Source organism: Triticum aestivum, chromosome 2A, assembly GCF_018294505.1.
Source record: "Triticum aestivum cultivar Chinese Spring chromosome 2A, IWGSC CS RefSeq v2.1, whole genome shotgun sequence".
NCBI lineage: Eukaryota > Viridiplantae > Streptophyta > Magnoliopsida > Poales > Poaceae > Triticum > Triticum aestivum.
The window spans coordinates 665,372,315-665,400,227 of record NC_057797.1 but is presented as its reverse complement, the minus strand read 5'-3'; the positions used below and the strand labels follow the sequence as shown (position 1 = coordinate 665,400,227).

General features: G+C 49.4%; 1 protein-coding gene across 1 annotated transcript in view; it reads right to left on the bottom strand.

The window, feature by feature from the left end:
• Positions 1–24,687: 24,687 nt before the first annotated feature.
• LOC123190069 (L-ascorbate oxidase homolog) overlaps positions 24,688–27,913 on the bottom strand; it is a 3,879-nt gene continuing 653 nt past the window's right edge. The window contains exons 2-8 of the mRNA XM_044602637.1: positions 27,574–27,840; positions 27,367–27,476; positions 26,508–26,778; positions 25,953–26,401; positions 25,465–25,866; positions 25,301–25,379; positions 24,688–25,206 (exon numbers count right to left, since the gene is read on the bottom strand). Of these exons, the coding sequence (XP_044458572.1) occupies positions 24,988–25,206; positions 25,301–25,379; positions 25,465–25,866; positions 25,953–26,401; positions 26,508–26,778; positions 27,367–27,476; positions 27,574–27,840 (1,797 nt within the window). The 3' untranslated portion in view covers positions 24,688–24,987. The remainder of the gene's footprint in view (positions 25,207–25,300; positions 25,380–25,464; positions 25,867–25,952; positions 26,402–26,507; positions 26,779–27,366; positions 27,477–27,573; positions 27,841–27,913) is intronic.

The window sequence follows — 27,913 nt, the reverse complement described above, 5'->3', positions numbered from 1 at the left end:
TCACTAGTATGCCTCTACTTGACTAGCTCGTTAATCAAAGATGGTTATGTTTCCTAACCATGAACAAATGAGTTGTTATTTGATTAACGAGGTCACATCATTAGTTGAATGATCTGATTGACATGACCCATTCCATTAGCTTAGCACCCGATCGTTTAGTATGTTGCTATTGCTTTCTTCATGACTTATACATGTTCCTATAACTATGAGATTATGCAACTCCCGTTTGCCGGAGGAACACTTTGGGTGCTACCAAACGTCACAACGTAACTGGGTGATCATAAAGGAGCATTACAGGTGTCTCCAAAGGTAGATGTTGGGTTGGCGTATTTCGAGATTAGGTTTTGTCACTCCGATTGTCGGAGAGGTATCTCTGGGCCCTCTCGGTAATGCACATCACTTAAGCCTTGCAAGCATTGCAACTAAATGAGTTAGTTGCGGGGTGATGTATTATAGAACGAGTAAATAGACTTGCCGGTAACGAGATTGAACTAGGTATTGGAATACCGACGATCGAATCTCGGGCAAGTAACATACCGATGACAAAGGGAACAACATATGTTGTTATGCGGTCTGACCGATAAAGATCTTCGTAGAATATGTAGGAGCCAATATGGGCATCCAGGTCCCGCTATTGGTTATTGACCGGAGACGTGTCTCGGTCATGTCTACATTGTTCTCGAACCCGTAGGGTCCGCACGCTTAAGGTTACGATGACAGTTATATTATGAGTTTATGCATTTTGATGTACCGAAGGTTGTTCGGAGTCCCGGATGTGATCACGGGCATGACGAGGTGTCTCGAAATGGTCGAGACATAAAGATTGATATATTGGAATCCTATGTTTGGATATCGGAAGTGTTCCGGGTGAAATCGGGATTTTACCGGAGTACCGGGAAGGTTACCGGAACCCCCCGGGAGCTATATGGGCCTTAGTGGGCTTTAGTGGAAAGGAGAAAGGGGCAGCCCAAGGTGGCTACGCGCCTCCCCCCTTCCCCTAGTCCTATTAGGACTAGGAGAGGTGGCCGGCCCCCTCTCTCTCTTTCCCCCCTCAAGGAGTCCTATTCCAACTAGGATTGGGGGGGGGGGAATCCTACTCCTAGAGGGAGTAGGACTCTCCTGGCGCGCCCTATGTGGCCGGCCAGCCTCTCCCCCTTTGCTCCTTTATATACTGAGGCAGAGGCACCCCAGAAACACACAAGTTGATCCACGTGATCTATTCCTTAGCCGTGTGCGGTGCCCCCAGCCACCATAGTCCTCGATAATACTGTAGCGGAGTTTAGGCGAAGCCCTACTGCTGTAGTACATCAAGATCGTCACCACGCCGTCGTGCTAACGGAACTCTTCCCCGACACTTTGCTGGATCGGAGTCCGGGGATCGTCATCGAGCTGTACGTGTGCTCGAACTCGGAGGTGCCGTAGTTTCGGTGCTTGATCAGTCGGATCGGGAAGACGTACGACTACTTCCTCTATGTTGCGTCAACGCTTCCGCAGTCGGTCTGCGTGGGTACGTAGACAACACTCTCCCATCTCATTGCTATGCATCACATGATCTTGTGTGTGCGTAGGAATTTTTTTTGAAATTACTACGAAACCCAACAGTGGTATCAGAGCCTAGGTTATTTATGTTGATGTTATATGCACGAGTAGAACACAAGTGAGTTGTGGGCGATATAAGTCATACTGCCTACCAGCATGTCATACTTTGGTTCGGCGGCATTGTTGGACGAGACGACCCGGACCAACATTACGCGTACGCTTACGCGAGACCGGTTCCCCCGACGTGCTTTGCACATAGGTGGCTTGCGGGCGACTGTCTCTCCAACTTTAGTTGAACCAAGTATGGCTACACCCAGTCCTTGCAAAGGTTAAAACGGAGTCTATTTGACAAACTATCGTTGTGGTTTTGATGCGTAGGTGAGATTGGTTCTTGCTTAAGCCCGTAGCAGCCACGTAAAACTTGCAACAACAAAGTAGAGGACGTCTAACTTGTTTTTGCAGGGCATGTTGTGATGTGATATGGTCAAGACATGATGCTGAATTTTATTGTATGAGATGATCATGTTTTGTAACCGAGTTATCGGCAACTGGTAGGAGCCATATGGTTGTCGCTTTATTGTATGCAATGCAATCGCGATGTAATGCTTTACTTTATTACTAAGCGGTAGTGATAGTCGTAGAAGCATAAACTTGGCGAGACGACAACGATGCTATGATGGAGATCAAGGTGTCACGCCGGTGATGATGGTGATCACAACGGTGCTTCGGAGATGGAGATCACAAGCACAAGATGATGATGGCCATATCATATCACTTATATTGATTGCATGTGATGTTTATCCTTTTATGCATCTTATCTTGCTTTGATTGATGGTAGCATTATAAGATGATCTCTCACTAAATTATCAAGAAGTGTTCTCCCTGAGTATGCACCGTTGCGAAAGTTCTTCGTGCTGAGACACCACGTGATGATCGGGTGTGATAGGTTCTACGTTCAAATACAACGGGTGCAAAACAGTTGCACACGCGGAATACTCAGGTTATACTTGACGAGCCAAGCATATACAGATATGGCCTCGAGACACGGAGACCGAAAGGTCGAGCGTGAATCATATAGTAGATATGATCAACATAGTGATGTTCACCATTGAAAACTACTCCATCTCACGTGATGATCGGTTATGGTTTAGTTGATATGGTTCACTTAATCACTTAGAAGATTAGAGGGATGCCTATCTAAGTGGGAGTTCTTAAGTAATATGATTAATTGAACTTAAATTTATCATGAACTTAGTCCTGGTAGTATTTTGCAAATTATGTTGTAGATCAATAGCTTACGTTGTTGCTTTCATATGTTTATTTTGATATGTTCCTAGAGAAAAATTGTGTTGAAAGATGTTAGTAGCAATGATGCGGATTGGATCCGTGATCTGAGGTTTATCCTCATTGCTGCACAGAAGAATTATGTCCTTGGTGCACCTCTAGGTGACAGACCTATTGCAGGAGCAGATGCAGACGTTATGAACGTTTGGCTAGCTCAATATGATGACTACTTGATAGTTTAGTGCACCATGCTTAACGGCTTAGAAACGGGACTTCAAAGACGTTTTGAACGTCATGGACCATATGAGATGTTCCAGGAATTGAAGTTAATATTTCAAGCAAATACCCGAGTTGAGAGATATGAAGTCTCCAACAAGTTCTATAGCTAAAAGATGGAGGAGAATCGCTCAACTAGTGAGCATGTGCTCAGATTGTCTGAGTACTATAATCGCTTGAATCAAGTGGGAGTTAATCTTCCAGATAAAATAGTGATTGACAGAATTCTCTAGTCACCATCACCAAGTTAGTAGAACTTCGTGATGAACTATAATATGCAAGGGATGACTAAAGTGATTCCCAAGCTCTTCGTGATGTTGAAATCGATGAAGGTAGAAATCAAGAAAGAGCATCAAGTGTTGATGGTAGACAAGACCACTAGTTTCAATAAAAGGGCAAAGGGAAGAAGGGGAACTTCAAGAAGAACGGCAAGCAAGTTGCTGCTCAAGTGAAGAAGCCCAAGTCTGGTCCTAAGCCTGAGACTAAGTGTTTCTACTGCAAAGGGACTGGTCACTGGAAGCGGAACTACCCCAAGTGATTGGCAGATAAGAAGGATGGCAAAGTGAACATAAGTATATTTGATATACATGTTATTTATGTGTACTTTACTAGTGTTTATAGCAACCCCTTAGTATTTGATACTAGTTCAGTTGCTAATATTAGTAACTCGAAATGGGAGTTGCAGAATAAACAGAGACTAGTTAAGGGTGAAGTGACGATGTGTGTTGGAAGTGGTTCCAAGATTGATATGATCATCATCGCACACTCCCCTATACTTTCGGGATTAGTGTTGAACCTAAAATAAGTGTTATTTGGTTTTTACGTTGAGCATGAATATGATTTGATCATGTTTATTGCAATACGGTTATTCATCAAAGTCAGAGAATAATTGTTGTTCTGTTTACATGAATAAAACCTTTGATGGTCATAGACCCAATGAAACAAGTTCATTGGATCTCGATCGTAGTGATACACATATTCATAATATTTAAACCAAAAGATGCGAAGTTAATAATGATAGTGCAACTTATTTGTAGCACTGCCGTTTAGGTCATATTGGTGTAAAGCGCATGAAGAAAATCCATGCTGATGGGATTTTGGAATCACTTGATTATGAATCACTTGATGCTTGCGAACCATGCCTCTTGGGCAAGATGACTAAGACTCCGTTCTCCGGAGCGAGCAACTGACTTATTGGAAATAATACATACTGATGTATGCGGTCCGATGAGTGTGAAGGCTCACGGCAAGTATCGTTATTTTCTGAACTTCACAGATGATTTGAGCAGATATGGGTATATCTACTTGATGAAACATAAGTCTGAAACATTTGAAAAGTTCAAAGAATTTCAGAGTGAAGTGGAAAATCATCGTGACAAGAAAATAAAGTTTCTACGATCTGATCGCGGAGATAAATATTTGAGTTACGAGTTTGGTCTTCAATTAAAACAATGTGGAATAGTTTCACAAACTCATGCCACATGGAACACCACAACACAATGGTGTGTCCGAACGTCATAACCGTACTTTATTGGATATAGTGCAATCTATGATGTCTCTTACCGATCTACCACTATCGTTTTGGGGTTATGCATTAGAGGCAGCTGCATTCACGTTAAATAGGGCACCATCTAAATCCGTTGAGACGACACCATGTGAACTATGGTTTGGCAAGAAACCTAAGCTGTCGTTTCTTAAAGTTTGGGGTTGCGATGCTTATATGAAAAAGTTTTCATCTTGATAAGCTCAAACTCAAATCGGAGAAGTGTGTCTTCATAGGATATCCAAAGGAAACTATTGGATACACCTTCTATCACAGATCCGAAGGCAAGACTTTTGTTGCTAAATTCAGAAACTTTCTGGAGAAGGAGTTTCTCTCGAAAGAAGTGAGTGGGAGGAAAGTAGAACTTGACGAGGTAACTGTACCTGCTCTCTTATTGGAAAGTAGTACATCACAGAAAACTGTTTCTGTGACACCTACACCAGTTAGTGAGGAAGCTAATGATGATGATCATGAAACTTCAGAACAAGATACTACTGAACCTCGTAGATCAACCAGAGTAAGATCCGTGCCAGAGTGGTACGGTAATCCTGTTCTGGAAGTCATGCTACTAGATCATGATGAACCTACGAACTATGAAGAAGCGATGGTGAGCCCAGATTCTGCAAAGTGGCTTGAAGCCATGAAATCTGAGATATGATCCATGTATGAGAACAAAGTATGGACTTTGGTTGACTTGCCTGATGATCGGCAAGCCATAGAAAATAAATGGATCTTCAAGAGGAAGACGGACGCTGATAGTAGTGTTACTATCTACAAAGCTAGAATTGTCGCAAAAGGTTTTCGACAAGTTCAAGGTGTTGACTACGATGAGATTTTCTCACTCGTATCTATGCTTAAGTCTGTCCGAATCATGTTAGCAATTGCCTCATTTTATGAAATCTGCCAAATGGATAAACAAAACCACATTCCTTAATGGATTTACTAAAGAAGAGTTGTATACGATGCAACTGGAAGGTTTTGTCGATCCTAAAGGTGTTAACTAAATATGCAAGCTCCAGCGATCCATCTATGGACTGGTGTAAGAATCTCGGAGTTGGAATATACGCTTTGATAAGTTGATCAAAGCATATAGTTTTATACAGACTTGCGGTGAAGCCTGTATTTACAAGAAAGTGAGTGGGAGCACTACAACATTTCTGATAAGTATATGTGAATGACATATTGTTGATCGGAAATAATGTAGAATTATTCTGCAAAGCATAAAGGAGTGTTTGAAAGGAGTTTTTCAAAGAAAGACCTCGGTGAAGCTGCTTACATATTGAGTATCAAGATCTATAGAGATAGATCAAGACACTTGATAAGTTTTTTCAATGAGTACATACCTTGACAAGATTTTGAAGTAGTTCAAAATGGAACAGTCAAAGAAAAGGTTTCTTGCCTGTGTTACAAGGTGTGAAGTTGAGTAAGACTCAAAGCCCGACCACGGCAGAAGATAGAAAGAGAACGAAAGTCATTCCCTATGCCTCAGTCATAGGTTCTATAAAGTATGCCATGCTGTATACCAGATCTATTGTATGCCCTACCACTGAGTTTGGCAAGGGAGTACGATAGTGATCTAGGAGTAGATCACTGGACAGCGGTCAAAATTATCCTTAGTGGAATAAGGATATGTTTCTCGGTTATGGAAGTGAAAAAAAAAGGTTCGCCGTAAAGGGTTACACCGATGCAAGTTTTGACACTAATCTAGATGACTCTAAGTCTTGGTCTAGATACATATTGAAAGTGGGAGCAATTAGCTAGAGTAGCTCCATGCAGAGCATTGTTGACATAGAAATTTGCAAAATACATGCGGATCTGAATATGGCAGACCCGTTGACTAAGATTCTCTCACAAGCAAAACATGATCACACCTTAGTACTCTTTGGATGTTAATCACATAGCGATGTGAACTAGATTACTGACTCTAGTAAACCCTTTGGGTGTTTATCACATATCGATGTGAACTATGGGTGTTAATCACATGGTGATGTGAACTATTGCTGTTAAATCACATGGCAATGTGAACTAGATTATTGACTCTAGTGCAAGTGGGAGACTGAAGGAAATATGCCCTAGAGGCAATAATAAAGTTATTATTTATTTCCTTATAATCATGATAAATGTTTATTATTCATGCTAGAATTGTATTAACCAGAAACATAATACATGTGTGAATACATAGACAAACAAAGTGTCACTAGTATGCCTCTACTTGACTAGCTCGTTAATCAAAGATGGTTATGTTTCCTAACCATGAACAAATGAGTTGTTATTTGATTAACGAGGTCACATCATTAGTTGAATGATCTGATTGACATGACCCATTCCATTAGCTTAGCACCCGATCGTTTAGTATGTTGCTATTGCTTTCTTCATGACTTATACATGTTCCTATAACTATGAGATTATGCAACTCCCGTTTGTCGGAGGAACACTTTGGGTGCTACCAAACGTCACAAAATAACTGGGTGATCATAAAGGAGCATTACAGGTGTCTCCAAAGGTAGATGTTAGGTTGGCATATTTCGAGATTAGGTTTTGTCACTCCGATTGTCGGAGAGGTATCTCTGGGCCCTCTCGGTAATGCACATCACTTAAGCCTTGCAAGCATTGCAACTAAATGAGTTAGTTGCGAGATGATGTATTACAGAACGAGTAAAGGGACTTGCCGGTAACGAGATTGAACTAGGTATTGGAATACCGACGATCGAATCTCGGGCAAGTAACATACCGATGACAAAGGGAACAACGTATGTTGTTATGCGGTCTGACCGATAAAGATCTTCGTAGAATATGTAGGAGCCAATATGGGCATCCAGGTCCCGCTATTGGTTATTGACCGGAGACGTGTCTCGGTCATGTCTACATTGTTCTCGAACCCGTAGGGTCTGCACGCTTAAGGTTACGATGACAGTTATATTATGAATTTATGCATTTTGATGTACCGAAGGTTGTTCAGAGTCCCGGATGTGATCACGGGCATGACGAGGTGTCTCGAAATGGTCGAGACATAAAGATTGATATATTGGAAGCCTATGTTTGGATATCGGAAGTGTTCCGGGTGAAATCGGGATTTTACCGGAGTACCGGGAAGGTTATCGGAACCCCCCGGGAGCTATATGGGCCTTAGTGGGCTTTAGTGGAAAGGATAAAGGGGCAGCCCAAGGTGGCTGTGCGCCTCCCCCCTTCCCCTAGTCCTATTAGGACTAGGAGAGGTGGCCGGCCCCCTCTCTCTCTTTCCCCCCTCAAGGAGTCCTATTCCAACTAGGATTGGGGGGGGGGGAATCCTACTCCCAGAGGGAGTAGGACTCTCCTGGCGCGCCCTATGTGGCCGGCCAGCCTCTCCCCCTTTGGTCCTTTATATACTGAGGCAGAGGCACCCCAGAAACACACAAGTTGATCCACGTGATCTATTCCTTAGCCGTGTGCGGTGCCCCCAGCCACCATAGTTCTCGATGATACTGTAGCGGAGTTTAGGCGAAGCCCTGCTGCTGTAGTACATCAAGATCGTCACCACGCCGTCGTGCTGACGGAACTCTTCCCCGACACTTTGCTGGATCGGAGTCCGGGGATCGTCATCGAGCTGTACGTGTGCTCGAACTCGGAGGTGTCATAGTTTCGGTGCTTGATCGGTCGGATCGGGAAGACGTACGACTACTTCCTCTATGTTGCGTCAACGCTTCCGCAGTCGGTCTGCGTGGGTACGTAGATAACACTCTCCCATCTCGTTGCTATGCATCACATGATCTTGTGTGTGCGTAGGAAAATTCTTTGAAATTACTACGAAACCCAACATGGGGGTACGTAGGTATATATAGGAGGAAGGAGTATGTCGGTGGAGTAACAGGGGGCCCACGAGGGTGGAGGGTGCGCCTAGGGGGTAGGCGCGCCCCCCTACCTCGTGGCCTCCTCTTTTCTTTCTTGACGTAGGGTCCAAGTCTCTCGGGTCTTGTTCATTGAGAAAATCACGTTCCTGAAGGTTTCATTCCGTTTGGACTCCGTTTGATATTCCTTTTCTTCGAAACCCTAAAATAGGCAAAAAACAGCAATTCTGGGCTGGGCATCCGGTTAATAGGTTAGTCCCAAAAATAATATAAAAGTGGATAATAAATCCCAATAATGTCCAAAACAGTAGATAATATAGCATGGAGCAATCAAAAATTATAGATACGTTGGAGACGTATCACCTCCCCATTGCAATTCAGAAACATACAACTCCAACATTTCGTTGGCAGGAATCTGATCAGCTATCTCAACTTTTTTAGTTCCACACTTGCATCACAAATTTTCCTCCCCTCTGATCCCCTCCGAGCAAAATCATTATCTCCTTCTATATCTACCAAATATTCAGGGAGACTAGAGAGATCATATGCTTTGGGGATGAGAGATTCAATTTTAATCAATGCTAAATCAATGTTTTTATTGTGGTATCTTCCCCAATCAGGAGAATCAACAGACAGGAGGTGATCCTGGCAAGCTGGTGTAACCCCCCCCCCTGTCGGTGTCAAAACCGGCGGATCTCGGGTAGGGGGTCCCGAACTGTGCGTCTAGGCCGGATGGTAACAGGAGGCAAGGGACACGAAGTTTTACCCAGGTTCGGGCCCTCTTGATGGAGGTAAAACCCTATGTCCTGCTTGATTAATATTGATGATATGGGTAGTACAAGAGTAGATCTACCACGAGATCGGAGAGGCTAAACCCTAGAAGCTAGCCTATGGTATGATTGTTGTTCTGTATGTTGTCCTACGGACTAAAACCCTCCGGTTTATATAGATATCGGAGAGGGTTAGGGTTACACAAAGTCGGTTACAACGGTAGGAGATATGCATATCCGTATCGCCAAGCTTGCCTTCCACGCCAAGGAAAGTCCCTTCCGGACACGGGACGAAGTCTTCAATCTTGTATCTTCATAGTCCAGGAGTCCGGCTGAAGGTATAGTCCGGCCATCCGGACACCCCCTAATCCAGGACTCCCTCAGTAGCCCCTGAACCAGGCTTCAATGACGACGAGTCCGGCGCGCTATTTGTCTTCGGCATTGCAAGGCGGGTTCCTCCTCCAAGTACTTCATAGAAGATTTTGAACACAAAGATAGTGTCTGGCTCTATAAAATAAGTTTCCACATATTGCCATAGAGATAATAATATTTACACAAATCTAATCTGCTGACGTATTCCGTAGTGTGACGCACCACGGCCAAGCCTTTATTCGAATCGTTTCACTATCCCACCTTAGCGCGTCATGCGAGGCGGTTTCCTTGGCATGTCTTGTTAAAGCAGAGATCGTGTCCCCTTATTCTGGGATTTCTCATCAATACGGGCGTGGGTAACCCAACCACACCATTGGTTACGACGCTTGGAGATAAGCGAGTTTTACCAGGCTGGTGGGGACACGTAGTTGCGTCCACCCATATAAGGGGATAAGGATCCACCTTTTCACCTACGCCTTCCTCCTCCTTTGCCTATCCATTTTCACGCACTCGAGCTCCAGTGCCCAAGTCTGCACTCCCCACCTCAACCTTCTCCAGCCATGTCCGGAGCGGGAGGCAAGTGGATGGTCTCCTCCGTTACGGAGGGACACATCAAAAGACTAAGGAAGGCCGGATACTTGTCTAACGACATTGCGCACCGGCTTCCTGAAGAGGGGCAGCTCATCCCCACCCCTAGGCCCCATGAGAGGGTGGTGTTCCTCCCCCATTTCCTCCGTGGACTGGGCTTCCCTCTCCACCCATTTTTCCGGGGGCTCATGTTCTACTATGGCCTGGATTTCCATGATCTGGCCCCGAACTTTGTCCTCAACATCTCGGCGTTTATCGTCGTGTGCGAGGCTTTCCTCCGCATCCGCCCCCATTTCGGCCTATGGCTCAAGACTTTCAATGTCAAGTCGAAGGTGGTGCGCGGCAACCAGGCGGAGTGCGGAGGCGCCATGGTGGGCAAGATGCCCAACGTATTATGGCTCGAGGGCTCCTTTGTGGAGACCCTGAAGGGGTGGCAATCGGGGTGGTTTTACATCACCGAGCCGCACGACCCTGAATGGGTCGCAGCCCCCGAGTTCCGATCCGGACCCCCTACGCGGCTTACCTCCTGGAAGGAGACGGGCCTGTCATGGGGTAAAAAAGGAGAGCTGGCTGGACTCCAAACATGCGTCCAAACCCTGGTGGACAAGAAGCTCAAACTTGTCAACGTAGTCCAGGTTATGCTCATCCGCCGGATCCTCCCGTGTCAACAACGGGCTTTCAACCTGTGGGAGTTCGACCCGGCGCGGCACCGAACTCTGAGCAGGCTCTTCAACATGACGTACGAAGATGCCTGGAAGGTGCTTTTCAAGGGCGCCGAGGCCCCCGCATCCGCTACCGAGGATCACGGATTCAGTACGCAGCATCACGCTCATGCGGTAAGCTGTTTTTACCTTTTACAGTGTATCAGTTTTTCATAGTTTGACTCCATGCGGAATCTAAGCTCCCTTACCTTTGACAGGATTGGCAGGAGACGTCCGGACAGATCAACTGTCCGGCTCCTTTGCCCGAAGGCCCAGCGGACGCTCGTTTGGCGAAGCTGCTGGTCCCGGCACCCTATGTGGTGCCGGAGAAGAAGGCCCAGAAGAAGGCCGTGGGGACTTGAAAGAGTGCCCGGCGCCCGGAGGTGTCGGATTCATCATCCGACGACTCCAAGACGCACTCCTCCCACGAAGACGAGGAGGAGGAAGAAGAGACCTCTCCCCCTCCAGCGGGGGAAGGGAGGAAAAGGAAGGCCGCCCCAAGTGGGGAGGCCGAAGGGTCCAAGAAGGGGAAAACCCTTCCTCCGGACTACTCCACCAACGCCGACGACGGCGAAGAGGAGTGGCCGCTCAGGGCCAAGCCCCTGGCGAAATTGTAAGTATCCGGATACCAAAGTAATTCATAGTATTCCTTTATTGCACAGCTTTCTCTTATGTCGAATATGATTATGCAGCCCACCCAAAGACCGGCTCGACGCGTCGTCGAGCGGTTCACTGGACTCGTCGGATGTGAATTCGCTTCCGACGGCTTCCTCCCCCCCCCGCCCTACGGACGACGCCGAAGTGTTGTCCCAACAGGTTCCAAGCCGGGAGGAGGTGGTCCTGGAGGCGCCGCAAGGCGACCTCCCGGACTCCAGGAGTAAAGGGGATAAAACCCCCCAGGGCTCCAAGTCTGGCTCTAGGCCGGACACCGCTCCGGAACCTTCAAAGGTTCCAGAGTCCGGCGGGCGACCTCCTTCCAAGAGGAGCAAGCCCTCCGTGCCGGTGACCCCCGTCCAACCGGAGGCGCCGGACAGTCTGTTGGAGGCGCTCAAAGGCGCCTCCATCGACGAGGAGCACCGCACCATTATGAGTGCGGTGGTCCAGAAGGTTCAGTCCGCCAAGAGCGGACTGACTGAAGCTTGTACTAGCCTTTTAACAGGCTTTGAGGTAAGTAAAGAATGTGTAAATAATATTACCGCATAGACAGTAGCCCCTGATGCTCTGTTTGGCGTTCGGGAAGAAAAGCCGAATAGAGGATCAAATAAAATTCGCAGGAGTCTAACAAAAAGGAGTCAATATGCGTATGCAGGCTTCTTTGCTGGCGTCCGCCGTACTGACTGTGGAAGTGGACATGCTAAAGCAGAACCTCGAGCAGTCCGAGCAAGAGCTCGGGCGTGCCAAGAAGTAGCTCGAGGACAAGGAAGGTAAGAAATACCTTGTTTAAATATATATATATATAAAAGGTGCAATTGCAAAAAATGACAGGATTATCGTGGCTATTGTAGGGGCCACGTCTGAGGTGGCGACCCTTAAGCAAGCGCTGGTAGAGGCCGAGAAGAGGGCGGCCACGGAGCGCACCGAGCGAGAGAAGTATGATCCCAGGTTAGCAAGCTGCAGCAAGAGCTCCAGGCTCTCATGAAAAACGTGAGAGTTTGGAGTTTGACTCAAAGACGCGAGCGTCCGAGCTCGCGATGGCTATTGAAAATGCCAAGTCTGCCAAGGCCGAATCCCAGAAGACCCTCCAGGAGTTGGATGACGGTGAAAAAGATAGCGGCGGGTAAGGCATTCTTTATGCAAAGCAAACACATAAACGTGAGTTACTTGTTACTTACCCGAATCCGGAGCTCTCCAGGAGCGTTCGCAGATCTTCCCCGTAGCGTGTCCGATGCCGCCGCATTCTATCGAGCCGAGGAGGGCAGCTCGACAGAGAAGGTGTTCTGGTCTCAGTATGCTGAGGCCGGACACCCCGTGCCCCTGAGCGACCAGCTGAAGCAACTGGTCGAGCTCCACAAGGCGGCCGAACAGGCCATGAAGGGCCTCATAGTTCGGCTGTGGCCTGGAGAGGCTCTGCCTGGGAGCTATTTCGGGCTGGTGCGGCGGCTGGTGGGGGCCTGTCCAAGGCTCGAAGTCATCAAGCGCTCCGTCTGCATTGAAGGTGCCCGTAGGGCCCTTGCCCGTGCTAAGGTGCACTGGGGCAAGCTGGATGCTGAGAAGCTTGTGAAGGACGGGCCACCGCCGGGGAAAGAGCATCGCAAGCCCGAGAATTATTATAAGGATGTTCTGAAGGGTGCCTGCCTTATGGCGGATGAATGTTCCAGGGATGTAATTTTTGAGTAAAACTCGCTCGTTTTGTCCTGTGCGCTGAAAACTTGTTCATATGCGCTAAGCAATGCTGTTGGAATTTAAAATATTACCTTCTGTGCGGCTGTTTATCAATTCTGAGAGATGGCGAGTCGTCGGCTTCTGCCCCCGTGCCGCTAGTGCTGGGGTGTTCGGGGATAAACCTGAGCGCTCTTTTTCCCATGTTTGGGTCCTTCGAGGGAGGCGCTCAGCACAACGAACAAGGCAATCGGACTATAATGCGTGAACACTCTCACTTAGCCATAGAATTCTATAATTTTAAATTTCGGCGAAGCCCCTGGTATTCGGAAGACCGAGTTCGGGGCGCTATCCACGCCTTGGCCGGACAGAGCCGACTCCTCGCTCTAAGCGGCATAAGTCTTTAGGGACTCGAAAAACCTCTCGAACAGCGACCAGCTCTCGCTTCATCATGACAGTCAGTTTTAGCTTTCTCTACTGAGGTGCTCGACCCAGCTCAACTGGGGCACAATCGCAGTAGTTCTCCTAGTGCTACCTTAGCCGATATAGCGGAACGTAAGGCACCAAAACATAGGAGCCGGGCAAACCCAACTATTGACCCAAGACATGATTCGGAGCCGATGCATATAATGCTATAAGTTCGGGGTGCCGCACTTGTTAAAGTGTTCGGACTTCTCACACCATATTGAGGGGTACTAAAGCCCCTGGCGTATTTTGGCCGTACCAAAGTGTACGGGTGCAACATGTCGTTAAGGAACATATATTTGTAAAAAAAGAGTAATGCAAAAATAGACAAAAGCTATGCATTGTTTATTAAAAAGGGCTGCGATCAAAGCAGAACGATACAAATAATGCGATAAGCAAAAGGTTGGACTATTTAACATGTCCGTTCCAGGGGCAGGCTGCGGAATGGTATGCGAAACAGGTATACTGCTCGTGATAGAGACCACCTGGGAGTTCCGTAATGCGGCATGGCTTGTCTGCTTCCCTGGTTCTTGCATCGTTTGTGCGGCAATTGAACTGCCGAACAGGCCTTCCGAAGAATGGAGTCCTGAAAGTAAGAGAAAATTAAAAAATCGGCAGCCCCTGGTGCGGTTTAAGCCGTGTTTCGGGCGTGCCGTGATGGTGCCCCTCCCCCTGTACCCATGGTATTTCTAGAGCGTAGTTATGTACGCGAAGCACTGGTGTCGCATTTTTGCGAGGGCTGGGGTTGGGGCCGCATTGCTACGCCTGCTCGGAACGTGCCAGGCGGTCTTGTTGTAGGTTACTCCGGGCGCGCTTGACGGTGTCCGGACGTTTAATGGCCGGACTGGAGAACTGCCTGGAGAGGCTGCTTTGTACTTCCGCTGCAAGGGCCGCCGTGTGCTCCTCCGTTCGGAGGGAGCGTTCGGTGTTTCCATTGACCGTAATTACTCCTCGAGGGCCTGGCATCTTGAGCTTAAGGTATGCGTAGTGCGGTACCGCATTGAACTTGGCGAATGCGGTTCGCCCGAGCAGTGCGTGATAGCCACTGCGGAATGGGACTATGTCGAAGATTAACTCCTCGCTTCGGAAATTATCCGGAGATCCGAAGACCACTTCAAGTGTGACTGAGCCTGTACAGTTGGCCTCTACACCTGGTATTACGCCTTTAAAGGTCGTTTTGGTGGGCTTAATCCTCGAGGGATCTATGCCCATTTTCCGCACTGTATCCTGGTAAAGCAGGTTCAGGCTGCTGCCGCCGTCCATAAGGACTCTAGTGAGATGAAATCCGTCAATAATTGGGTCTAGAACCAATGCGGCGAATCCGCCATGACGGGTGCTAGTGGGATGGTCCCTTCGATCAAAGGTGATCGGGCAGGAGGACCATGGGTTGAACTTTGGGGCGACTGGCTCTACCGCGTATACGTCCCTTAACGCGCGCTTCCGCTCCCTCTTGGGGATGTGGGTTGCGTATATCATGTTCACCGTCCGCACTTGTGGGGAAAACCCTTCTGTCCACTGTTGTTCGGCGGCCGGGGCTCTTCGTCGTCATCGCTATGCAGCCCCTTGTCAGTATTTTCGGCATTTAACTTGCCTGCCTGCTTGAACACCCAACAATCCCTGTTGGTGTGATTGGCCGGCTTTTCGGGGGTGCCGTGTATCTGGCACAAGCGGTCGAGTATTCGGTCCAAACTGGACGGGCCCCTAGGATTTCTTTTGAATGGCTTTTTCCGCTGACCGGATTTATAGCCTCTGAATCCGGCATTAACTGCCGTATCCTCAGCATTGTCGCCGTTAATGCGGCGCTTCTGCTTGTTGCGACGCGACCTGCCACTACTGTCCCTGGTATCCGAATTACCAGGGTTCTTGGTCATATTGTTGCTACAAGCAAGCCAGCTGTCTTCTCCCGCGCAAAAGCGAGTCATGAGTGTCGTGAGTGCTGCCATAGATTTCGGCTTTTCCTGTCCAAGGTGCCGGGCAAGCCACTCGTCACGGATATTGTGCTTGAAGGCTGCTAGGGCCTCTGCATCCGGACAGTCGACTATTTGATTTTTCTTTGTTAGGAACCGTGTCCAGAATTGCCTGGCCGATTCATCTGGCTGCTGAATTACGTGGCTTAGGTCATCTGCGTCTAGGGGTCGCACATAAGTGCCCTGGAAATTGTCGAGGAATGCGGCTTCCAGGTCCTCCCAACAACCGATTGATCCTGCTGGCAAGCTGTTAAGCCAATGCCGAGCTGGTCCTTTAAGCTTGAGTGGGAGGTATTTGATGGCGTGGAGATCATCGCCGCGGGCCATATGGATATGAAGGAGATAATCCTCGATCCATACCGCAGGATCTGTTGTGCCATCATATGATTCGATGTTTACGGGTTTGAAACCCTCGGGGATTTGATGATCCATTACTTCGTCTGTGAAGCATAGTGGGTGTGCGGCGCCTCTGTACTGGGCTATATCACGACGTAGCTCCAATGAGCTTTGTCTACTGTGTTCGGCCCTGCCGGATTTGTGTCCGGCGTGACGGTTACCGTCTCGAGTCGTGGGGCGCCCACGCGATCCGTAGATCGATCTTGTTTGCCTTGCCTTGTCCTCCAACATATCTCGCAGGTCAGGCGCATTTTCCCATGCCTTGGTACGGGGTGCGGCTTGAGTGGAGGGCCGAGAGGCCTCTCTATCGCGGCCATGAGGTGGCCAGTCGGCCGTATCAAGTGCTGGTGATGTAGGTTTAAGTGCTTCCTCCTCTAATCGGGGTAGCAACCTGCGCTTTGGGTAGCTCTTGGAGGGGCGTTCGAGTTTATGCTCTTCGGCCGCAAGGACTTCAGTCCATCTGTCAACTAGCAAATCTTGATCAGCTCTAAGTTGTTGCTATTTTTTCTTGAGGCTTCTTGTCGTGGCCATAAACCTGCGTTGAAAACGCTCTTGCTCGACGGGATCCTCTGGCACGACGAATTCGTCGTCGCCGAGGCTTGCCTCGTCTTCGGAGGGAGGCGTATAATTATCGTCCTCGACCTCTCTGTCTGCCGCTCTCTCATGAGGGTTGGCTTCTCCATCCTCCTGTGCTGAATCTTGCTGGAGGGGGTTTTCTCCGACACTCTCCGGAGTATTATTATCTCCCGTGCCGGAATCGCCGTGTTTGCTTTGGCGGGATTTTGAGCGGCGCCGCTGACGCCGGCGCTTAGGCTGTTTCTTGGAGGGGTCATCCTCCGCTGTTCCATCGCCATCTCCTTCTTTTGGGGTGTCCACCATGTATATGTCATACGACAAGGTGGCTTTCCAGGGCCCAATAGGCGCTGGTTCATCGTCTCCTGCATCGATGTCCATACCGTCGATGTCTTCGAACTCGAAGTCGAGCATGTCGGTTAAATCGTCGATAGTGGCTACAAAGTGGGTGGTGGGTGGGCTTTGAATTTCTTCATCGTCCGTATCCCAACCTTGCTGACCGTAGTCCGGCCAGGGCTCTCCTGATAAAGAGAGAGACTTTAGTGTCTTCAGAATATCGCCGAAAGGCGAGTGCTGAAAGATGTCCGCGGCAGTAAACTCCATGATCGGCGCCCAATCGGATTCGATCGGCAGGGGCGCGGAGGGTTCGGAGTCCGGAGAGGAGTCCGGCTCCTTGGAGTCACGAGTCTCGCGGAGTGCAGGGCTGGTGTTTGGCTCGATCGCCGTTGGGATCGCAGCCCCCGAGGCGGCGTCCAACCACCCATCCTCGATCGGCGCAGTTGGCTCCGAATTAAGGGTCGAAGCCGATGCGGGTGCGGCCTCCAGGGCACTGTTCGGCGGCAGAGCTAGATCATGCTCGTCGTGACAGTGCGGCGCGCTCGGTAGTGGCTCGAATCCGTCGAGGATCAAGTCCCCGCGGATGTCAGCCGTGTAGTTTAAACTTCCAAATCTGACCTGACGGCCAGGGGCATAGCTTTTGATCTGCTCCAGATGGCCAAGTGAATTGGCCCACAGTGCGAAGCCGCCGAAAACAAAGATCTGTCCGGGGAGGAAGGTCTCACCCTGGACTGCATCGCTATTGATGATCGTAGGAGCCATCAAGCCTAACGGCGACGACACAGAGGAACTCTCAATGAAAGCACCAATGTCGGTGTCAAAACTGGCGGATCTCGGGTAGGGGGTCCCGAACTGTGCGTCTAGGCCGGATGGTAACAAGAGGCAAGGGACACGAAGTTTTACCCAGGTTCGGGCCCTCTTGATGGAGGTAAAACCCTACGTCCTGCTTGATTAATATGGATGGTATGGGTAGTACAAGAGTAAATCTACCACGAGATCGGAGAGGCTAAACCCTAGAAGCTAGCCTATGGTATGATTGTTGTTCTGTATGTTGTCCTACGGACTAAAACCCTCCGGTTTATATAAACATCGGAGAGGGTTAGGGTTACACAAAGTCGGTTACAATGGTAGGAGATCTGCATATCCGTATCGCCAAGCTTGCCTTCCACGCCAAGGAAAGTCCCTTCCAGACACGGGACGAAGTCTTCAATCTTGTATCTTCATAGTCCAGGAGTCCGGCTGAAGGTATAGTCCGGCCATCCGTACACCCCCTAATCCAGGACTCCCTCACCCCCCAGTCTATCTCCCCTCCTTTTGTACTTTATTTCTAAGGAGCAGACTCTGAACATATTGGTTCATTTGATTTTTAGTTTTACGATTTGCACACCTAATGCGACATTACATATCATTTTCCTCTTTCCCCAAATTATTCCAAGATATTGGAAGAATGTAGCAAGAGGCAACATGATTTGCTGATTTGGAGCCCGCAACCCCCCCCCCCCCCCCCGGTCGGAGTCATCGTCTGAACCTTCACTAGCCAACCTCTAGAAGCGGTTGCTGGCTAGTGAAGAATTCAGGCATCGGCTCCGGCAAAGTGTCAGAGTAGGGGGAGGAGGTGCCAGACGCGCTGAGTGAGGAGGCACCGGAGCCTGTGCCGCCTCCTCTTGAGCACACGCACCCACCGGCTCGTCCTGGATCACAATGGGAGCCATGGCCGACCCTGGAGCAGGGAGGGCGAGGACCACCTCGTGAGATCTGAGCGCTGTTGCGCTCATTGCAGGGGATAGCGGGACGGTCTCGAACGAGGTGAACGCCGCCCACTTCCTCGCCGCCGCCCTCACCGGCAACTCTACCTGGTCCATCGCCCACAAGAGGATCTCCAGTGAGTGCCTACGCCTTGCCCGCTCAAAGAGTGACTTCTCCTCCACCTCCGTCAAACCATCTCGAATCGCACACGCTTCCGCGTACATCTCCTCCTTGCTTCTGTACCAGGATTCGATCTCGCACAGGCGAGCTCGCTAGCGCGCATCCCCGCCCGTGAACCGCTACAACTTCTCCTCTTCGATTTCCACCATCTTCTTCTTCGCTCGAATCTGGAGGAAGGAAAGCAGCCGCATCGCACTGGTTGAGCGAGGGGATGAAGTGGAAGATAGGGCGCACTCACCTCGCCCTCTACCTAGATTTAATCCCTCGCCACCCTCGCAATCACCATGGAAGACTCCCGAGGTGCTCTCCGCGCCGCACTGCGCTCCTTCGATGCGTACAATGTGACACGGGAAAATAACCGTGGCATACGGAGCCAAAACCTCTCTTCGACATGTACGGGAGTCCACCATGCAGTCGTGCTCATCCATGAGCAGCACTCTCGCAGTGTGCGAGCAGTGCCTCGTGTCGGGGAACGTAGTAATTTCAAAAAATCCTCTATGCACAGGCAAGATCATGGTGATGCATAGCAACAAGAGGGAAGAGTATCGTCCACGTACCCTCGTAGACCATAAGCGGAAGCGTTATGGGAACGCGGTTGATGTAGTCGAATGTCTTCATGATCCGACCGATCCAAGTACCGAATGCACGGCACCTCCGAGTTCAGCACACGTTCAGCTCGATGAGATCCCACGAACTCCGATCCAGCAGAGCTTCACGGGAGAGTGCCGTCAGCACGACGGTGTGATGACGGCGATGATGTTGCTACCGACGCAGGGCTTCGCCTAAGCACCGCTACGATATGATCGAGTTGGATTATGGTGGAGGGGGGCACCGCACACGGCTAAGGACAATCATCAACTTATGTGTTCTAGGGTGCCTCCCTGCCCCCGTATATAAAGGACCAAGGGGGGAGGCCGGCCGGCCCTCCTAGGGCGCTCCAGGAGGAGGAGTCCTCCTCCTAGTAGGAGTAGGAGTAGGACTCCCCTTTGCTACTCCTACTAGGAGGAAAGGAAGGGGAAGGGGAGAAGGAAGGAGAGGGAGGAAAGGAGCAAAGGGGGGCGCCCCCCTAGTCCAATTCGGTTTGGGCTAGGGGGGCCGCGCGCCCTGCCTCCTCTCTTCCACCACTTGGCCCATGAGGCCCAATACTTCTTCTCCGTGTTCCCGTAACTCCCCGGTACTCCGAAAAATACCCGAATCACTTGGAACCTTTCCGATGTCCGAATATAGTCGTCCAATATATCGATCTTTATTTCTCGACCATTTCGAGACTCCTCGTCATGTCCCTGATCTCATCCGGGACTCCGAACTACCTTCGGTACATCAAATCACATAAACTCATAATACCGATCGTCACCGAACGTTAAGCGTGCGGACCCTACGGGTTCAAGAACTATGTAGACATGACCGAGACACGTCTTCGGTCAATAACCAATAGCGGAACCTGGATGTTCATATTGGCTCCTACATATTCTACGAAGATCTTTATTGGTCAAACCGCATAACAACATATGTTGTTCCCTTTGTCATCGGTATGTTACTTGCCCGAGATTCTATCGTCGGTATCTCAATACCTAGTTCAATCTCGTTACCGGCAAGTCTCTTTACTCGTTCTGTAATGCACTATCCCGCGACTAACTCATTAGTTGCATTGCTTGCAAGGCTTATAGTGATGTGCATTACCGAGAGGGCCCAGAGATACCTCTCCGACAATGAAGTGACAAATCCTAATCTTGATTTATGCCAACTCAACAAGTAGCATCGGAGACACCTGTAGAGCACCTTTATAATCACCCAGTTACGTTTGTGACGTTTGGTAGCACACAAAGTGCTCCTCCGGTAATCGGGAGTTGCATAATCTCATAGTCATAGGAACATGTATAAGTCATGAAGAAAGCAATAGCAGTAAACTAAAATGATCAAGTGCTAAGCTAACAGAATGGGTCAAGTCAATCACATCATTCTCCTAATGATGTGATCCCGTTTATCAAATGACAACTCATGTCTATGGTTAGGAAATATAACCATCTTTGATTAACGAGCTAGTCAAGTAGAGGCATACTAGTGACACTCTGTTTGTCTATGTATTCACACATGTATTATGTTTCCGGTTAATACAATTCTAGCATGAATAATAAACATTTATCATGAAATAAGGAAATAAATAATAACTTTATTATTGCCTCTAGGGCATATTTCCTTCAGTCTCCCACTTGCACTAGAGTCAATAATCTAGATTACACAGTAATGATTCTAACACCCATGGAGCCTTGGTGATGATCATGTTTTGCTCGTGAGATAGGCTTAGTCAACGGGTCTGCAATATTCAGATCTGTATGTATCTTGCAAATCTCTATGTCTCCCACCTGGACTTGATCGCAGATGGAATTGAAGCGTCTCTTGATGTGTTTGGTTCTCTTGTGAAATCTGGATTCCTTTGCCAAGGCAATTGCACCAGTATTGTCACAAAAGATTTTCATTGGACCCGATGCACTAGGTATGACACCTAGATCGGATATGAACTCATTCATCCAGACTCTTTCATTTGCTGCTTTCGAAGCAGCTATGTACTCCTCTTTACACATAGATCCCACCATGACGCTTTGTTTAGAGCTGCTCCAACTGACAGCTCCACCGTTCAATATAAACACGTATCCGGTTTGCGATTTAGAATCGTCCGGATCAGTGTCAAAGCTTGCATCGACGTAACCATTTACGACGCGCTCTTTGTCACCTCCATCAACGAGAAACATATCCTTAGTCCTTTTCAGGTATTTCAGGATGTTCTTGACCGTTGTCCAGTGATCCACTCCTGGATTACTTTGGTACCTCCCTGCTAAACTAATAGCAAGGCACACATCAGGTCTGGTACACAGCATTGCATACATGATAGAGCCTATGGCTGAAGCATAGGGAACATTTTTCATTTTCTCTCTATCTTCTGCATTGGTCGGGCATTGAGTCTTACTCAACTTCACACCTTGTAACACAGGCAAGAACCCTTTCTTTGCTTGATCCATTTTGAACTTCTTCAAAACTTTATCAAGGTATGTGCTTTGTGAAAGTCCAATTAAGCGTCTTGATCTATCTCTATAGGTCTTGATGCCCAATATATAAGCAGCTTCACCGAGGTCTTTCATTGAAAAATGTTTATTCAAGTATCCTTTTATGCTATCCAGAAATTCTATATCATTTCCAATCAATAATATGCCATCCACATATAATATTAGAAATGCTACAGAGCTCCCACTCACTTTCTTGTAAATATAGGCTTCTCCAAAAGTCTGTATAAAACCATATGCTTTGATCACACTATCAAAACGTTTATTCCAACTCCGAGAGGCTTGCACCAGTCCATAAATGGATCACTGGAGGTTGCACACTTTGTTAGCACCCTTGGGATCGATAAAACCTTCAGGTTGCATCATATACAAATCTTCTTCCAGAAATCCATTCAGGAATGCAGTCTTTACATCCATTTGCCAAATTTCATAATCATAAAATGCGGCAATTGCTAACATGATTCCGACGGACTTAAGCATCACTACGGGTGAGAAGGTCTCATAGTAGTCAACTCCTTGAACTTGTCGAAAACCTTTCGCAACAAGTCGAGCTTTGTAGATAGTAATGTTACCGTCGGTGTCAGTCTTCTTCTTGAAGATCCATTTATTCTCGATGGCTTGCCGATCATTGGGCAAGTCAACCAAAGTGCACACTTTGTTCTCATACATGGATCCCATTTCAGATTTCATGGCCTCAAGCCATTTTGCGGAATCTTGGCTCATCATCGCTTCCTCATAGTTCGTAGGTTCGTCATGGTCAAGTAACATGACCTCCAGAACAGGATTACCGTACCACTCTTGTGTGGATCTTACTCTGGTTGACCTGCAAAGTTCGGTAGTAACTTGATCTGAAGTTTCATGATCATCATCATTGGCTTCCTCACTAATTGGTGTAGGTGTCACAGGAACCGGCGGTTTCTATGATGGACTAATTTCCAATAAGGGAGCAGGTACAGTTACCTCATCAAGTTCTAGTTTCCTCCCACTCACTTCTTTCGAGAGAAACTCCCTAAGAAATGTTTGTGACTAATGCATCACACATAATATATAAATAGAAGGGCGATGCTAGGTGCCGGCGCACCGGCCGAACGCTTCGGCCGGTCCAAACCCTAGCCGTCAGATCGGCGCGTCCTGATCCGTTGGATCTTTATCCAAATCAGGTCGTCTTCTTCCTCTCGCGAGCGCGGACGAAAAAAGGAACCTCGTCTCGCCGGCCGCACACGTTTCCCCCCTCGTCGCCACCTCCTCGCCTGCCCTCCACGTCTTTGATCGCCGCCCTCGCCGCCCATCTTCGCCGGCCGCCCTGGTCGCCGGTCCCAGCCCTCGGCGGCCATCCTCGTCACCGGCTTCGCCCATGCAACACCCACTCATGCGGTTGTAGCTTCCCGTGGCAACCGTTGTAGCTCCGATGGCGACGACCGGAGCTCACCGGCGTGCTCACCGGTGTGCTCGCTGGCGCTCATCCCCCGCTTGCAACAAAAAATCGAGCGCCCAGGGAGATGCCCAGTGCTGCAACCTACGACGAAAAAAGCTTCAACCAGCTACGGGAAAAGTTTCAAATCGTATGACAGAAACCTATGAACGACCAAAGAAAAGTTACAACCGGTGACAAAAAAAAACTTCATCTGACGACGAAAAAAGCTTCATCCGACAATGAAAAAAGCTTCAACTGTGAAGCCGTAAGCCATGGACGACAAACGAAAAAGCTACAACCGGCCGTTGCAAAAGCTACAACCGCATTGAAAATGTCACACAGTCATAGCAAAATGTTGTTACAATTGAAGCATTTCTGTTAGCGGTTGCAACTTTTCTAATTTGCATGGTGTCTAGTTGTAGCTTTCTCTCTCAATGGTTGGAGCTTTTTCCAACTACAGTTGAAGCTTTTCTATCAATGGTTGTAGCTATTTTCTTTTTAGCAGCGCTTGGGCAAGGCTTTTTGTGTCGTTTCGGTTGAAGCTTTTTTCGTTGAAGGTTGTAGCATTTCATGTCAACGGTTGTAGCTTTCCGGCGATGGCGCTGACAGCTTGTAGCTTTCTCAACATCCGGTTGAAGCTTTCCATCAAGGGGGATGAAGCTTTTTTGTAAACTGTTGCAACATGAGGGGGTGCGACGGTTTCTGCAGAAGCCTCTGGTGTTGCTCATCGCCGCCCGGCTCACCGGCGGCGAGGCAGAAGCACGAGGCGTGTGGGAGTTGCAACCGGCGGGAATGGAATTGGTCAACGACCTTGCTGCATCCAATGGCGAACGGGGTGAGATCTACATCCATGCCGCGCGGGGATTCGATCTTCCATGGCCTTCAGCGAGCTCCTCAAGCGTTGCAGTGATGGAGGCAGGAGATGCGGGCATCGGCGCTGTGTGCTGCAACGATGGGCGCAGGAGACGAGGATGGGGCGAGATCCGCGAGATAACGTAGAAGGACTAGTCAACTTGGGTCCACCGTGCCACGTGATTGCTCGCGAGTGGGTTACGCGCGGGTTGCGCGTGCGCGCGTGGACTGGACCGGCCGAAGCTTCCGCCGGCACACCATCTCCAAACATTTACCTAAATAGAACCATGTGACGTAAGCGAACGTGAAATCATCACACACACACACCTTTTTCGAGTGAACCGTGTGCTATAAATTGCAGATGTATCGCCCAAATGGACCATGTATAATCCATTTACTATTAGCACACACTTAGTTTAAGCGGCTTGTGTGGGATAAGGGGTGTGCGTGTGTTCAGAGAGCTGCGATCGTTTAAAAAAAATATTGATGCAAAGACTTGTAAAATAAGATAGAAACTTAATGTTTTTATGAAAACAAGATTCCATCGAAGTGATCCATGCCAAAATCCAGAAATAGCCTAGATAAGAGATATCACATATCTTTCTTGTTTATACCGAGGCCACTTAGGCCTGAAATTCCATGAGTAAATTCCTAAGCCCAGACTAAGAACTAACCAGTAACCAGCCAAACTAAGTCTTCGACAGTTCGACTTGCACACCATATACCACTACTAATACTCTGATACAATTGGATCATTCCCTGCCAGCGGCTGCTCAGTGCTCACTACTGAGAGAATGGCAGGCGGCTCTTGTTGGCAGCGCGGCCGCAGAGGATCGCGTTGGTCGGCACGGTGAGCTCGTCGCGGACGGAGTGCGCCGGCGTGTACACCCGGAGGTAGAACTGCTGGCCCAGGTACCTGCGCACCCAATCCTCCGACCTCACGTTCCACATCCCCACGTTGTCCAGCGCGATGAAGATCGCCGTCCACCCTCTCGGATACACCTTCGCAAACCAACAACAGAATAGGTGAATAAAAACACATTGACAGTATTTTGATACCACCACTAAGCATGAATGAAAAGAAAGAAAATCCTACCTGCACCGTGCACCTCGTGACTGCATCCACGAGATTGTAGCCTTTCCTGCTCTCCTCGCTCCACGCCCCCTTGTCCATCCTACGAGGACCAACGAGCAGAATGATCATGGAGCAGAGTATATATACATATGCATCAGTGTCATGATGAATTGATGTGCACGTACCCGACGACGAAGACGCTGTAGCCGTCGAGGTGCCAGCTCTGGACGCTGTCCTCGCTGTTCTCGAACACGACCTCGACGAAGGAGCGGTGGTCGGAGTCCATGACGGCCGTCGCGTTCTTCAGCGCCGCGTCGGCGCCGGTCCCGTTCTGCGTCCCGCTGTGGCTGGCCGCGGGCGCGTCCGGGATGGCGCCCATCCGGTACACGCCGCTGATGTTGTAGTAGTCGGCCAGCTTGAGGGGCGTGTCGGCGTCCACGTACGTCACGCCGTTCACGCCGTACCTCGGCTTGCCGCCGACCTGCCCCGCCGAGTTGGCCAGCCGGATGGTGCGGCTCACGTTGATGGACCCGTAGTGGTACGAGCCCTGCGGGTTCGGCCGCGGCCCGCTCGCCGTCAGGTTCGTCCTGCGCGTGGTCACCACAGCAAGCTCAGACCCAAACACGCCGATTATCGTTACTAGAACGGACGGTCGAGACGACGTGATCCGTACCTGATGGAGCGAGCCTGGTTAAGCGAAAAGTCAACGTCGCTCTGGTTCACGGCACGCGGCGGCCCGGAGGCGTAGCCGGTCGAGCCGGCGTAGCGCAGCACGGCGGTGGAGTTGAGGGTGTGGTTGGTGAACCGCGACGAGACGGCGATGTGGTAGCCCCCGGCGGGGCGGTCGGCGGTGAAGAGCACGGAGAGCGACTGGCCGGCGTGGACGTCGAGGGAGGTGTAGGTGTTCTGCACCGTGTGGGTGCCCTCCACCTCCACGAGGGTCACGTTGTGGTCCTGGATCATGAAGTTGAGCGTGCTCCGCAGGCCGACGTTGGAGACGCGCAGCCTGTACGTCTTACCCTGCTCCACCGTGAAGTTGGCGCGCCCCGGGCCCTTGCCGTTGATCAGGATGGCGTCAGGGGAAGGCAGCAGCTTCCCGTCGTCCAGCATGGCTTGGAGAGCCTGACAAGCAAAACCAAGACGATCGGTTACACGCACCAAAACTGAAATGAGCCGACAGATGAGTGCGTTTCGTGCAAGCCAACGCCTTGCTCGGTGACATACGTACCTTGTGGGTGGTGTTGTACCAGTCGCCGATGAGCACGGTGAACTCGTCGGCCGGCGGGGGGAAGGGGACGGGGATCCGCGGGCGGCTGTTGATGCGGATGGCGCCGAAGCCGCCGGCCGCCTTGTGGAAGGCGAGCGACGGGAAGTAGAAGAAGCTGCCGATCTGGTCCTTGGCCTGCATGTGGTACGTGTAGTTCTGGCCCGGAGGGATCGGGCAGTTGGTGCCGGACACGCCATCCTGCCACGAGTTCTTCCTGTGCTGGATCCCGTTCCTGTTCATGAGTATCCGTGTTACGTTACTTTTGCCTTTGCGCAAACGATGGATAGAAGTGATTAACTGATTAATGCTGCAGGTAACTTGTTTGTACTCGCGAGATATCCGGAGAAGTGATATGAGATATATCTTGCAGTAATTAAGTACTACCAAATTAAGCACGAATAGGTTACATCGTGATGCATGTAACAGAATTACTTCTCTGTGTTTGCAATTGACAGTTTAGGAATTTGGCATGCATCTATTTATGTTCAGTGACCTGCTGATCGCCGTTTCAAGATCAGATGCGTTGCAAAGCTTAAACGAGACGACGCTGCGCGACTTGAGTGCTACTACACGCAAACAAACCTCCCCTTTTAACGGCCGCTTTTTTTGATCTGGACGACACCGTAAACTAATGCAGATTAAAGAAACTAAACTTTTTTTAGGGGGAAGAAACTGAACTGATGCAAATTAAAGTTGTCCAACGATGTTAGAGCTAGTAAGCTAAAACCGATCAAAAACCAGAAGGAAGTAATTAATGCAGATTGAACCGGTGCATGCAACGCTTAGGAAGAATGTCTCGAGCAAGCTAAAAAGAACTTGCCATGAAAGCAGGAACGGCTGCGGCAGCCGGTTGCGCACGTTGATGACCAGGTTGTCGTTCGTCTGGCAGTCGATCTCCGGCCCCGGAAACTGCCCGTTGATCAGAATACCCTGCAGATCAAAAATCACACGTCGTCGCAGTTAACCTCAAACGCAGCGCAGATTAGAGCAGCAATAGCTAGCTAGGCTCAAAACTATGTATATGCACCTGCTGCGGAACTCCTCCGAGCGGGTTGATGTCGCCATAGGTGACCTCCCAGTCGAAGAACCTGTAGGGAGCCTCCGCCTGCGCGGAGAGAACGAGGGAGAGGACGCACGCGAGGGCAACCACTGCCGCCGCCGCCGCCATCTCGACCTCCGAGGGGCAGGAGACGAGACGAGATGGGATGGCGCGGAGAAGAGATATGGATGGATAGATGGCTCCGCGGGAGTAGAGATGGAGGAGGCCTGGTGGGCATTTATAGACGGCGGCCCCCTCCCGCGCCGTATAGATGGAAATCTGTTGGGATATATCTCGAAATATTTTTGAATCTGTTACGATGTGCGGG